Source organism: Salmo trutta, chromosome 31 (assembly GCF_901001165.1).
Source record: "Salmo trutta chromosome 31, fSalTru1.1, whole genome shotgun sequence".
NCBI classification, from domain to species: domain Eukaryota; kingdom Metazoa; phylum Chordata; class Actinopteri; order Salmoniformes; family Salmonidae; genus Salmo; species Salmo trutta.
In genome coordinates, this window is record NC_042987.1 from 27,309,021 (window position 1) to 27,322,283 (window position 13,263).

Genomic DNA, 13,263 nt, shown 5'->3' on the forward strand with positions numbered 1-13,263 from the left:
AGAGTTCCCTCCATCAGAGGCACTGTGCCCTCAACTCCCACATTCCCAGTAGGCCAGTTAGGACCCCTGTGGGTTATGGACGACAGGGCCAAACTTAAACAATGTGAACACGCTCTCAGATGGATGTCCACGGCAGTGTGTGTGTGTGTGTGTGTGTGTGTGTGTGTGTGTGTGTGTGTGTGTGTGTGTGTGTGTGTGTGTGTGTGTGTGTGTGTGTGTGTGTGTGTGTGTGTTTGTGGGCACCCCATGACAGGACCCCTGCCAACAAGGGATACTGGGGGCATTCCAGTGGGGTCATAGGCAATGTTCCCTCTAAACTGAGTGAGGGTGTGCAGCTCCCCCGGGTCTGCCGCGCAGAGGAAATATCAGCCTGCACAGAGAAGCAGGAGATTGAAATTCACTCAACTTTCTAGAGTTTTCCCCGTTAGTTAACACTATCAACGTTTCCTTTTTGTCCCAGAAGTTGTCATGTAGAGAAGAGGACCAAGGCGCAGCGGGATTGTGGATACTCATATTTTAATTACCAAAAAAGGAGTAAAGCATCCACTTGACAAAACAATAAATGATACACACGACACGAAACAGTTTTGCAGGCTCACCAACGCAGTGCAAAAACAACTACCCACAAAACCAAGTGACAAACATACTCCTACATATATGACTCCCAATCAGGAACAACGATCCCCAGCTGTTCCTGATCAGGAGTCACAAGACCAACACAGAACATTCACACACACACAAGACTGCCACGTCCTGACCCCAAAACTACTACAACAGCTCCATCTACTGGTCAGGACGTGACACTTTTACTGTGGGAATTGTGATCGAATCAACGCACTATTAGCCACTTTTAGTGCAACATACCAAAAGAAAATGAACTCTGCAAGACTTAGTATGCAAAACTAACAATGCAAGAGATTTTGTTGTTTTGAAAGCGAGAGCTGCATGTAGCGACGTGGGCACATTTGTTAATATCATTTACTAGTTAGTGAGTTATTAGCCCAGTTATAGATCATTTGTAGTCAGCAGCGGGGGAGTGGTTGCTTCTTACAAGAGCACAAAACATGTACATTTCTAGACATCTTTGATAAGCGAGTCAGTTAACAGTTTTTTGTGTATTGTATTTTAAAACAGGTTGGAGAAGCTACATCACCAATAGGCAGAGGGTCTGATTCTCTGTAATAATGGAATAATGCTGCATTTTATTTTGTAAAGTAGTTTCTTGCCTCAAACAACACAACATGTTCAGTCACCTCCTTGTCTGAAGGACAAGTGGATAAACAGGTTCATGTCAAGCCCTGCATGGTTTTTCTCTCAAAAGTCTCATGGAATGTAGGCCTACATTGAACACCACACATTGGCTGCTACTATAGGCTGAATGATAGAACAGCTATTTCCATGTTAACATTTTATGAGATACATTTTCTCTAGTGTTTTTGATGGTAGGCCACTCTGGTAGCCATACATTATGATCAAATAGCCACGCTAGCCTAAAGTGGGTTCAGCCTCAGTGTTCACAGTAAACACACGCTTGAAGTTGCACATAATTTTCACAATGTTAACCTTTGCGTTCAGCAGACCTGAAATTTGCCCAGTGCCGGATAGAAATGAGGTCACTGGTCATAGGCGTCTTGTCATGTGTCTGACATGTACAGTATATTACCAATGTAAACCTCAATGTAATGTATAGCATAATCCAGGGTGATGAACGATGGCCAGAATATCTGACAAACAATTGCTTACAATTACTTTAACAATTACTCTGTTGGGAATTGAAGATTTCTCTCCATCTTTTATTTCTTTCTTCACTCTTCTGACAGTGAAAATAAACCGTGTCCTGCCAAGATTTGGGGTAGCTATGGTAACTGGAGCCAGGCAGGGGCCACCGCAGGCCCCAGTGTTGTCATAATTGCTGAGGGAAGAGAACATTCTAGAAGAGCTTATGAAGCCCTTCCAGAGAGGGAATAAGTTACAGATCAGAATTACTCTGTGACCTGCCTAAACTCTGTGGTGCCTGAACACACACACAGACCCACACATGCACACACACACACAAACGCACACAAACACACACACACATACAGTGAGGAGGATCCAGAGCCACGCCCCCAAATCAACACCAAACAAACAGCTCATAAATAAAAGAGAGAGAGAGAGAGAGAGAGAGGGGGCGTTCAAAAAACAAGCCAGTGCTATCCTTCATCCAACGGGGAATGAAGAGTCTCCGTATTTCCTCACTTATTAACAACAGCTTCATAAAACCACACACAGGCTTATTACACACACACACACACACACACACACACACACACACACACACACACACACACACACACACACACACACACACACACACACACACACACTCACTAACTCTCACACACACACACACAAACACACAAACTCACACACACACACACACACACACACACACACACACTCACTAACTCTCACACACACACACACACAAACACAAACACACAAACTCACACACACACACTCTCTCACACACACTCACTCTCTCCTAGTAGACCTAGTAGATAAGTAGGACAGATAATATCAGCTTCTAAAGCCATGGAGTAGAAACCCAGCAAAACTGTGAGTGGTCATCTCTTTTCCACTTCCTCTCTCTCTACCTCATCCCTTCATACCATTCCCTCCCTTCTCTCCCTCATCCCCCCATCCCATCCCCTCCCTTCTCTACCTCATCCCTTCATCCCATCCCCTCCCTTCTCTCCCTCATCCCTTCATACCATTCCCTCCCTTCTCTCCCTCATCCCCCCATCCCATCCCCTCCCTCCTCTACCTCATCCCTTCATCCCATCCCCTCCCTTCTCTCCCTCAATCCAGTCTTACCTCTCCACGACGTTGTCTCCGCACCAGCAGGTAAAGTCCTCCACCACAATCTCTTCCTCACACAGCATCTTGACTACTCTACCCTCCCTCTCTCTTTCACCTCATCCCCCATCCCTCTCTCCTTCTTCTCCAGTCTTACCTCTCCACCACGTCGTCTCCGCTCCAGCAGGTGAAGTCCTCCACCACTGTCTCTCCTTCACACAGCATCTCCGGCAGCACCGCGAAGAACAACTTGTATCGCTGGACGTAGCTCAGAAACTCCCTGGGATGGAGAGATGGAGAGAACAGAAAGGACGGAGGGCGACAGAATGGAGAGAAGATGGAGAGATGGAGAGGGAGGATGGAGAGATGGAGAGAGAGGATGGAGAGATGGAGAGAGAGGATGGAAAGATGAGAGAGAGGATGGAGAGATGGAGAGAGAGGATGGAGAGATGGAGAGAGAGGATGGACAGATGGAGAGAACAGAGAACAGGAGGGCGACAGAATGGAGAGAGATGGAGAGAGGAGGGAAAGAGGACAGAGGGGTGAGAGGTAGGCCACAGACAGATAAACTGTATGTTAAAAGAAACACAGAAGCTGTGTTGATATTCAACACACCATAACGTAACAACTACACTGCCAACAGTACATCTGTATGTCTGTCAGCTGGAGTTGATATGAGAACAGTGAAACCCTTGGACTGTGTTCTAAATATAGAAATTAAACAGATAATATGGTATGTAATCATGCTACTCATTCACTAATAAAATGACAGGTGCATAACCCACAGGGAACGATTTGAATTATATCCAGACAGACACACAGAGACAGACACACAGAGCACATGTAAACACATCACTGATAACAATAAAGATACTGTAGTGGTTAGTGATATCCTGGCCAAACATTAGGATCATTCTGATCTGGCACATGTTCTGCCACCCAACTCCAATAACAGGGGTCATGTGAGGTCATATGTTGAGATAGGACCCAATGAGTCTTGGCTGCCATGATGACATTTTCAGAGCCCCCCGTCAGGGGTGGACCGCGGGTGGGCAAATGACGAGGGACTTACGAGGGGTTAAATCATATTATTAATCACATGACACTCGCCAGACACACACACAGAAACACACACACATGCGTTGAAAGATATCATAGCCTGATCCAATACTGATGATAGCATCAGCTGTCATAGGGTGAGAGAGAGAGTGAAAGAGAAACAGAGAGAGAGGGAGAGAGAGACCGACAGAGCATTAGAGATAGAGTTAGAAACAGAGAGATAGAGATAGAAAACATAGAGATAGAAACAGAGAGATAGAGTTAGAAACAGAGAGAGTTAGAAAACAGAGAGATAGAGTTAGAAACAGAGAGCTAATGATAGAAACAGAGAGATAGAAACAGAGAGAGTTAGAAAACAGAGAGATAGAGTTAGAAACAGAGAGATGGAGATAGAAACAGAGCGATAGAGTTAGAAAACAGAGAGATAGAGTTAGAAACAGAGAGCTAATGATGGAAACAGAGAGATAGCGTTAGAAACAGAGGTAGAGTTAAAAAACAGAGAAATAGAGATAGAAACAGAGCGATAGAGATCGAAACAGAGAGATAGAGTTTAGAAACAGAGAGCTAATGATAGAAACAGAGAGATAAAGATAGAAACAGAGAGATAAAGTTAGAAAACAGAGTGATAGAGTTAGAAACAGAGAGATAGAGATAGAAACAGAGAGATAGAGTTAGACAACAGAGAGATAGAGATAGAAACAGAGAGATAGAGTTAGAAAACAGCGAGATAGAGATAAAACAGGGAGATAGAGATAGAAACAGAGAGATAGAGTTAGAAACAGAGTGCTAATGATAGAAACAGAGAGATAGAGATAGAAACAGAAAGATAGAGTTAGAAAACAGAGTGATAGAGTTAGAAACAGAGAGCTAATGATAGAGACAGAGTTAGAAACAGAGAGATCGAGTTAAAAACAGAAAGATACAGTTAGAAACAGAGAGATAGAGATAGAAATAGAGAGATAGAGATAGACACAGAGAGCTAATGATAGAAACAGAGAGATAGAGATAGAAACAGAGAGATCGAGTTAGAAACAGAGAGCTAATGATAGAAACAGAGAGATAGAAACAGAGAGATAGAGACAGAAAACAGAGAGATAGAAAACAGAGAGATAGAGATAGAAACAGAGAGATAGAGTTAGAAACAGAGAGCTAATGATAGAAACAGAGAGATAGAGATAGAAACAGAGATATAGATTTAGAAAACAGAGTGATAGAGTTAGAAACAAAGAGATAGAGTTAGAAAACAGAGAGATAGAGTTAGAAACAGAATGCCTAATGATAGAAACAGAGAGATAGAAACATAGAGATAGAGTTGGAAAACAGAGAGATAGAGATAGAAACAGAGAGATAGATTTAGAAACAGAGATCTAATGATAGAAACAGAGAGGGGGAGAAACAGAGAGATAGAGATAAAAACAGAGAGACAGAGAGAAACAGAGATAGAGTTAGAAAACAGAGAGATAGACTTAGAAACAGAGAGATGGAGTTAGAAAACAGAGAGATAGAGATAGAAAACAGAGAGATAGAGATAGAAACAGAAAGATAGAGTTAGAAACAGAGAGCTAATGATAAAAACAGAGAGATAGAAACAGAGAGATAGAGATAGAAACAGAGATAGAGATAGAAACAGAGATAGAATTAGAAACAGAGAGCTATTGATAGAAACAGAGATAGCGATAGAAACAGAGAGATAGAGTTAGAAAACAGAGAATTGAAACAAATAGATAGAGTTAGAAAACAGAGAGATAGAGATAGAAACAGAGAGATAGAGATAGAGACAGAGAGATAAGTGTTAGAAAACAGAGTGATAGAGTTAGAAACAGATCGATAGAGTTAGAAACAGAGAGATAGAGTTAGAAAACAGAGAGATAGAGATAGAAACTGAGAGATAGTGTTAGAAAACAGAGAGATAGTTAGAAACAGAGAGATAGAGATAGAGTTACAAACAGAGATCTAATGATAGAAACAGAGAGATAGAGATAGAAACAGAGATATAATTAGAAACAGAGAGCTAATGATAGAAACAGAGAGATAGAGATAGAAACAGAGAGAGTTCGAAAACAGAGAATAGAAACAGAGAGATAGAGTTAGAAAACAGAGAGATAGAGTTAGAAACAGAGAGATAGAGATAGAAACAGAGAGATAGAGATAGAAACAGAGAGAAAGAGTTAGAAACAAAGAGATAGAGTTAGAAAACAGAGAGATAGAGATAGAAACAGAGAGATAGCGATAGAAACAGAGAGATAGAGTTAGAAACAGAGAGCTAATGATTGAAACAAAGAGATAGAGTTAGAAAACAGAGAGATAGATTTAGAAACAGAGGCAGACACACAGATACAAACAGAGTTTAGAGACAGACCGACCGACCGGCCGACCGACCGACAGACAGACAGACAGACAGACAGACAGACAGACAGACAGACAGACAGACAGACAGACAGACAGACAGACAGACAGACAGACAGCAATATGTGAGACTGAGAAGACAGAGACAGGTACTTGTCATTCTGCTGGTGGGTCCGTCATGCTTACCTAGAGATCTTTTTCAGAATTCTAGGTTTATCATTCCTGGAGTGTTTCAGGGCGAATGAACTGAGGATGGAAGAATGACGCAAGCAGGAAGGACGCAGGGAGAGAAAATAAGCGGAGGAACAAAAGGAGGACAAAACAAAACAAGGAGGGGAGGGAGAGGAAGAAATAGTCGTGTTGCGCAATTAGTGCTTCGGTTTTGGTTTGATCATTTTTTAAAACATTAAATGCACACGTTGTGTGGGTTGAATACTGTAACAACACAGAATAAAACCATTAAAAAGTCCCATGATGTTAGTGACTGTTTGTGACTGTTAGTGACTGTTAGTGACCGTTAGTGACTGTTAGTGACTGCCCATGTTAGTGACTGTTAGTGACTTTTAGTGACTGTTTGTGACTGTTAGTGACTGTTAGTGACTGTTAGTGACCGTTAGTGACTGTTAGTGACTGTTAGTGACTGCCCATGTTAGTGACTGTTAGTGACTGTTAGTGACTGTTTGTGACTGCCCATGTTAGTGACTGTTAATGACTGTTAGTGACTGTTAGTGACTGCCCATGTTAGTGACTGTTAGTGACTGCCCATGTTAGTGACTGTTAGTGACTGTTAGTGACTGTTAGTGACTGCCCATGTTAGTGACTGTTAGTGACTGCCCATGTTAATGACTGTTAGTGACTGCCCATGTTAGTGATTGTTAGTGACTGCCCATGTTAGTGACTGTTAGTGACTGCCCATGTTAGTGATTGTTAGTGACTGTTAGTGACTGTTAGTGACTGTTAGTGACTGTTAGTGACTGCCCATGTTAGTGACTGTTAGTGACTGCCCATGTTAGTGACTGTTAGTGAATGTTAGTGACTGTTAGTGACTGCCCATGTTAGTGACTGTTAGTGACTGCCCATGTTAGTGATTGTTAGTGACTGTTAGTGACTGCTTATCCCTTATTAACCATCAGTTATTCACATTACTTTACTTAGACCGCTGCTCCTGAGTGGCGGTCTAAGGTACTGCATCTCAGTGCTAGAGGCATCACTACAGACCCTGGTTTGATTCCAGGTTGTATCACAACCGGCCATGATTGGGAGTCCCATAAGCCAGCGCACAATTGGCCCAGCCTCGTCCGGGTTTGGCCGGGGTAGGCCGTCATTGTAAATAAGAATTTGTTCTTAACTGACTTGTCTAGTTAAATAAAACAAAAATATAAATATTTCAGTTTTTGTGTATATTACATTTGTTTATTTGATGACTTTATTATTTCATTCCAAGTCATCATCTCATCTCTACAGAGCTGCTACCTATACTGTCTGATAAAGTCACTATTTTAGTAGTTCTTCAAAGTAAATAAGACATACTTTTATGACTGCTGAATACCAACTATCAATCGTCATGTATTTTCAGGTAGAGATACTTCATGAAGCAACTGCTCTATCTCTCTCAATAGCACATTCTTCTGTCACTTCTCTCCCTCCATGTCTGCCCCACACTAATCTAACAGAGCAGGCATAAAACAAACAGACCAGACAAGTAGGATTATGGCCATTGTAGTTAATTACCACGTTTTCTGGCCTGTTGGAAACTACAACAACCTACTACATCGCACAATTAGGGTTTCATCTGATTTATCTCTAGAGAAACTGTACAACGTGCGCATTGATCTCACAGAAGAAGAAAAAAACGAAGAAAATACAATTCACATAATTGAACTGACATCTGTCAATTAGGTGTTTAAAAACCCCAAAATCACAGATATTTCAGTTAATCGCTCAGCACTAAGAAATAGTCAGTTGATGGGTCAAGGGTCAATCATGCACATACATAGGTCAGAGTGAGCCCCCCCACACACACCCCAGGGTGGGACACACAGCAGTTTGTCATCAACACAATCAACACATGACACAGTGTTAAAACAATCGTTGAAGTCATACAAGTGAGAAATGAAATGCACATCTGAGAAAACAACACAATTGTATATGTGTGCTCACTCCTTTCTCCTGTGTTTTTCACCAAATATTAGTATCTGGGAATAATAAAAATATTTCATTTCATTCCCATCAGAAGTAACTATCCCATTGGACAAACAGATGTATTACATTTTACTGGAAACACAAAATGAATTATGTAAATGTCAATTTCCCTTGTTATTGTACTCTATCATATTCCATTCAGTGTCTACTGGCCTTGTGCCTCTGCCCCAGTGTAAACTGCCATGTATGTGATGTGGCTGCTGCACACTGGGCTTTGGGTAGGCTGGCAGAGGGCTGAGTACTGTTGGCATAGAGCAAGATGGCAGCGCCAGGGCAGGAGTGGCAGCTAAACTGGCACCAGCACAGTGATTCATGGATCTGGGTCTATGGTCCAAGGTCGGAGGGGCAGACGTGGGTGTGTGTGTTGAACTTGGTGTGCATGTCTGCATTCCTAATATGTGACTGTGGGACTCTGTGTGTGCCTATGTGATGATAGAACTGAAGTGGGCAGCTGATCTGAGCTGGGGCTATGATAGTCTGGGTAAACAGGAAGCGGTCCGTCCGTATTAATCTTCCCCCATCCCTGTGGGCATTGCCCTGCCAGCTCCTGTGGGCAGTCGGTACAGGGTGCCTCAGAGGACGAGGTGGAGGGGGAATCGGACACTGCCAAACACAACATCCCATCTAGGCTGTGTGAGAGGAGTGTGTGACACACTGTATGTCTGTATGAGTGTGTGTGTATGTGTGTGTGTTTTACTTCCCAAAAAGTCTGTACATTTCACAAAAACAAAGCTGTGTGTGTGTGTGTGTGTGTGTGTGTGTGTGTGTGTGTGTGTGTGTGTGTGTGTGTGTGTGTGTGTGTGTGTGTGTGTGTGTGTGTGTGTGTGTGTAAGACAGGAACACTATACTGTATGTACAATATTGGGGAATAGGGTGTCTTTTGACACACAGCCAAGATTGTGAAAGCATCATTCTCTTGGTAAGACCAATGATTATCCCTGTCACATAATATATGTTTATTTACGTTTATTTGTGATGATCATGTGATGGTCATGTGATGGTCAGCTGTCACCAGACCTGGATCAAATACGTATCTATTTCCTTTCAAATACATTAGATGTGCTTGATTGAGCGTGTACAGCAGAATGGATCAAATAGAATAGTCCCAAAACTGCAAGCTCCGCCAACACCCACGGCTCACCACACCTAAGGTTAATGTAAGGCTAATGTAAGCAGAACAATTGGAAATCTGACTTCTATTTTCACGTTTTGCTTATCTAAAAAGATTGTCTGTCCCAACCTCCTCAGGTGGGCCAGGTTTCCCATCAGCTGTTCCTGTGGGGGAATGGAGGGGACGACAAAGGGAGGGGCGGTTGATGATGTCACCGTGGGGGTCGTGACCTCTGGGGTGGGGTCAGGGTGGACGCTGGTTGTGGGCTCCTTACCAGACAGACCACACACTTTATTCACCTGCAGGGAGAGAGAAACACACAGCAGGATGACACATGGCATGACGTCTACAACACACAGGATGATAATGACACATGGCATGATGTCTACAACACACAGGACGATAATGACACATGGCATGATGTCTACAACACACAGGACGATAATGACACATGGCATAACGTCTACAACACACAGGATGATAATGACACATGGCATGACGTCTACAACACACAGGATGATAATGACACATGGCATGATGTCTACAACACACAGGACGATAATGACACATGGCATGATGTCTACAACACACAGGATGATAATGACACATGGCATGATGTCTACAACACACAGGACGATAATGACACATGGCATGACGTCTACAACACACAGGACGATAATGACACATGGCAGGACGTCTACAACACACAGGATGATAATGACACATGGCATGACGTCTACAACACACAGGACGATAATGACACATGGCATGATGTCTACAACACACAGGATGATAATGACACATGGCATGACGTCTACAACACACAGGACGATAATGACACATGGCATGATGTCTACAACACACAGGATGATAATGATTCATGGCATGACTTCTACAACACACAGGACGATAATGACACATGGCATGACGTCTACAACACACAGGACGATAATGACACATGGCATGATGTCTACAACACACAGGATGACAGACTGAGAAGATGGAGAAAGAGAGATGGGGACACATGGAGAGAATGGGAAATGGATCGTGGATGTACAGTATGTAGACTGGAGGGAGACAAGGACGGGATGAGAGAGCTTATGCCAAGACTCACGCTTGTGCGTGCATGCGTCGGTCTGTCGAGTGTCATGTGATTAATGACATGGTTTAATCTCCACTGGGCCATTAAAGCCCTGATAGCCTCTATGAGGAAACAGACAGGTCAGGCAACGACCGCCCCACAACCCATACCAATGCTGTCTCATTGGCTTAAAAGCCTGCTGTTATTAAGTGCTCCTCTTTTGGGCAGATGGATAGCACAACGGTGAGCTGAAAGCACCTTATCATAATCACTGAGTTAGATCTCACACTTCAACAGCATTATGACAAGGCTACATGTCCTTTACAAATGATGTAGAAAGCCTGACCCTGACCCCTGCTTGCTTATATGAATACCTTGCCTCTTTGACACATAAGAAGAAATTTGCTCTTTGATCATAATATGTTTAATGAAGTCTCGAGTTTACTTTTACCTTTCTTTTGAAGTAGGCATTAGATGTGGGAACATCAAAGACAGCACTGCAGTATTTAAGCATTGCTTCACTCCCACAGAAGGGGACCTGTTTAGGAGAGCTAGTGAACACACACACACACACACACACACACACACACACACACACACACACACACACACACACACACACACACCACCTAGCACAGACCTCCCAAATACTGTGCGCCTATGGGTACAGTAAACAATGGAATGCACGAAACATAAACATGCACTTTCTTCCATACCAAACAGAGAGAGGAAAGGAGGATATATTCAGGGGTTGAGAGGGGTGATGGAGGGGTGAGTAACCACCAAAGCAGTAGAAATATGCGTGACAATTACAAAACCGCAGGTCGTCATGTGCCAATGGGGCGGCGTATAAATATGGTAAGCCTCTGGATCTAGAAGGATGTGTGTGTGTGTGTGTGTGTGTGTGTGTGTGTGTGTGTGTGTGTGTGTGTGTGTGTGTGTGTGTGTGTGTTAGGAGGATCAGTCATCGCGTGCCCTATAAAGGCATTTTAAATGGAGGTTTCCTCATAACAGAAGGGCTATTCCCGACTCAGCACCCTGGGTCATGCAGCCTTCTACCAGAGACCTGCTGAATGACGCAGTCCATGTCCTGAAGGTGGAGTCACTGAGAGACTGAGTTAGATATTCTACAGATGCTATAGTTGGTTAGCCTATAGGGAGGACCGTGCCGCCACACTGCCAACCTCTCCGCAACTCTTCTCTCTCTTTGTCTGTCCCCTTTCTCTCTCTCTGTCTCTTTATCTCTGTTTCCCTGCATCTCTCTCTCTCTCTCTCAGCCTCCATTTCTATATATCTCTCATCTCTCTTTCTCGCTCTCTCTCGCTCACACACACATGCACACACACACACACATGCGCACACATGGTTGTGTTATTGTATTTCCTATAGACCAGTTTGGGTTGTATTCGGATAACATAGGGCCCTTTCGGGCCTTACCCAGACAGTACAGGGCTCTGTTGGGCCTTACCCAGACAGTACAGGCCCTGTTGGGCGTCACCCAGACAGTACAGGGCTCTGTTGGGCCTTACCCAGACAGTACAGGCCCTGTTGGGCGTCACCCAGACAGTACAGGCCCTGTTGGGCGTTACCCAGACCGTACAGGCCCTGTTGGGCCTTTCCCAGACAGTACAGGCCCTGTTGGGCGTTACCCAGACAGTACATGCCCTGTTGGACGTTACCCAGACAGTAAAGGCCCTGTTGAGCCTTTCCCAGACAGTACAGGCCCTGTTGGGCGTTACCCAGACAGTACATGCCCTGTTGGGAGTTACCCAGACAGTACAGGCACTGTTGGGAGTTACCCAGACAGTACAGGCCCTGTTGGGCGTCACCCAGACAGTACAGGGCTCTGTTGGGCGTTACCCAGACAGTACAGGGCTCTGTTGGGCCTTACCCAGACAGTACAGGCCCTGTTGGGCGTTACCCAGACAGTACAGGGCCCTGTTGGGCGTTACCCAGACAGTAAAGGCCCTGTTGGGCCTTTCCCAGACAGTACAGGGCCCTGTTGGGTGTTACCCAGACAGTACAGGGCTCTGTTGGGCCTTACCCAGACAGTACAGGGCCCTGTTGGGTGTTACCCAGACAGTACAGGGCCCTGTTGGGCGTTACCCAGACAGTATAGAGCTCTGTTGGGCGTTACCCAGACAGTACAGGCCCTGTTGGGCGTAACCCAGACAGTACAGGGCCCTGTTGGGCGTTACCCAGACAGTACAGGGATCTGTTGGGCGTTACCCAGACAGTACAGGCCCTGTTGGGCGTTACCCAGAGAGTACAGGGCTCTGTTGGGCGTTACCCAGACAGTACAGGCCCTGTTGGGCGTTACCCAGACAGTACAGGCCCTGTTGGGCGTTACCCAGACAGTACAGGCCCTGTTGGGCGTTACCCAGACGGTACAGGGCCCTATTGGGCCTTTCCCAGACAATACAGGGCTCTGTTGGGCCTTTCCCAGACAGTACAGGCCCTGTTGGGCCTTTCGCAGACAGTACAGGGCTCTGTTTGGTGTTACCCAGACGGTACAGGGCCCTGTTGGGCCTTTCCCAGACAGTACAGGCCCTGTTGGGCCTTAATCAGACAGTACAGGGCTCTGTTTGGTGTTACCCAGACGGTACAGGGCCCTGTTGGGCCTTTC

At 44.6% G+C, this 13,263-nt stretch overlaps 1 protein-coding gene across 1 annotated transcript in view; it reads right to left on the reverse strand.

Moving 5' to 3' along the window:
• The window catches only part of LOC115169192 (glypican-5-like), a 177,453-nt gene that overhangs the window by 112,925 nt on the left and 51,265 nt on the right, over positions 1–13,263 (reverse strand). Inside the window, exons 6-8 of the mRNA XM_029724678.1 lie at positions 9,686–9,855; positions 6,430–6,489; positions 2,996–3,118 (exon numbers count right to left, since the gene is read on the reverse strand). Of these exons, the coding sequence (XP_029580538.1) occupies positions 2,996–3,118; positions 6,430–6,489; positions 9,686–9,855 (353 nt within the window). The remainder of the gene's footprint in view (positions 1–2,995; positions 3,119–6,429; positions 6,490–9,685; positions 9,856–13,263) is intronic.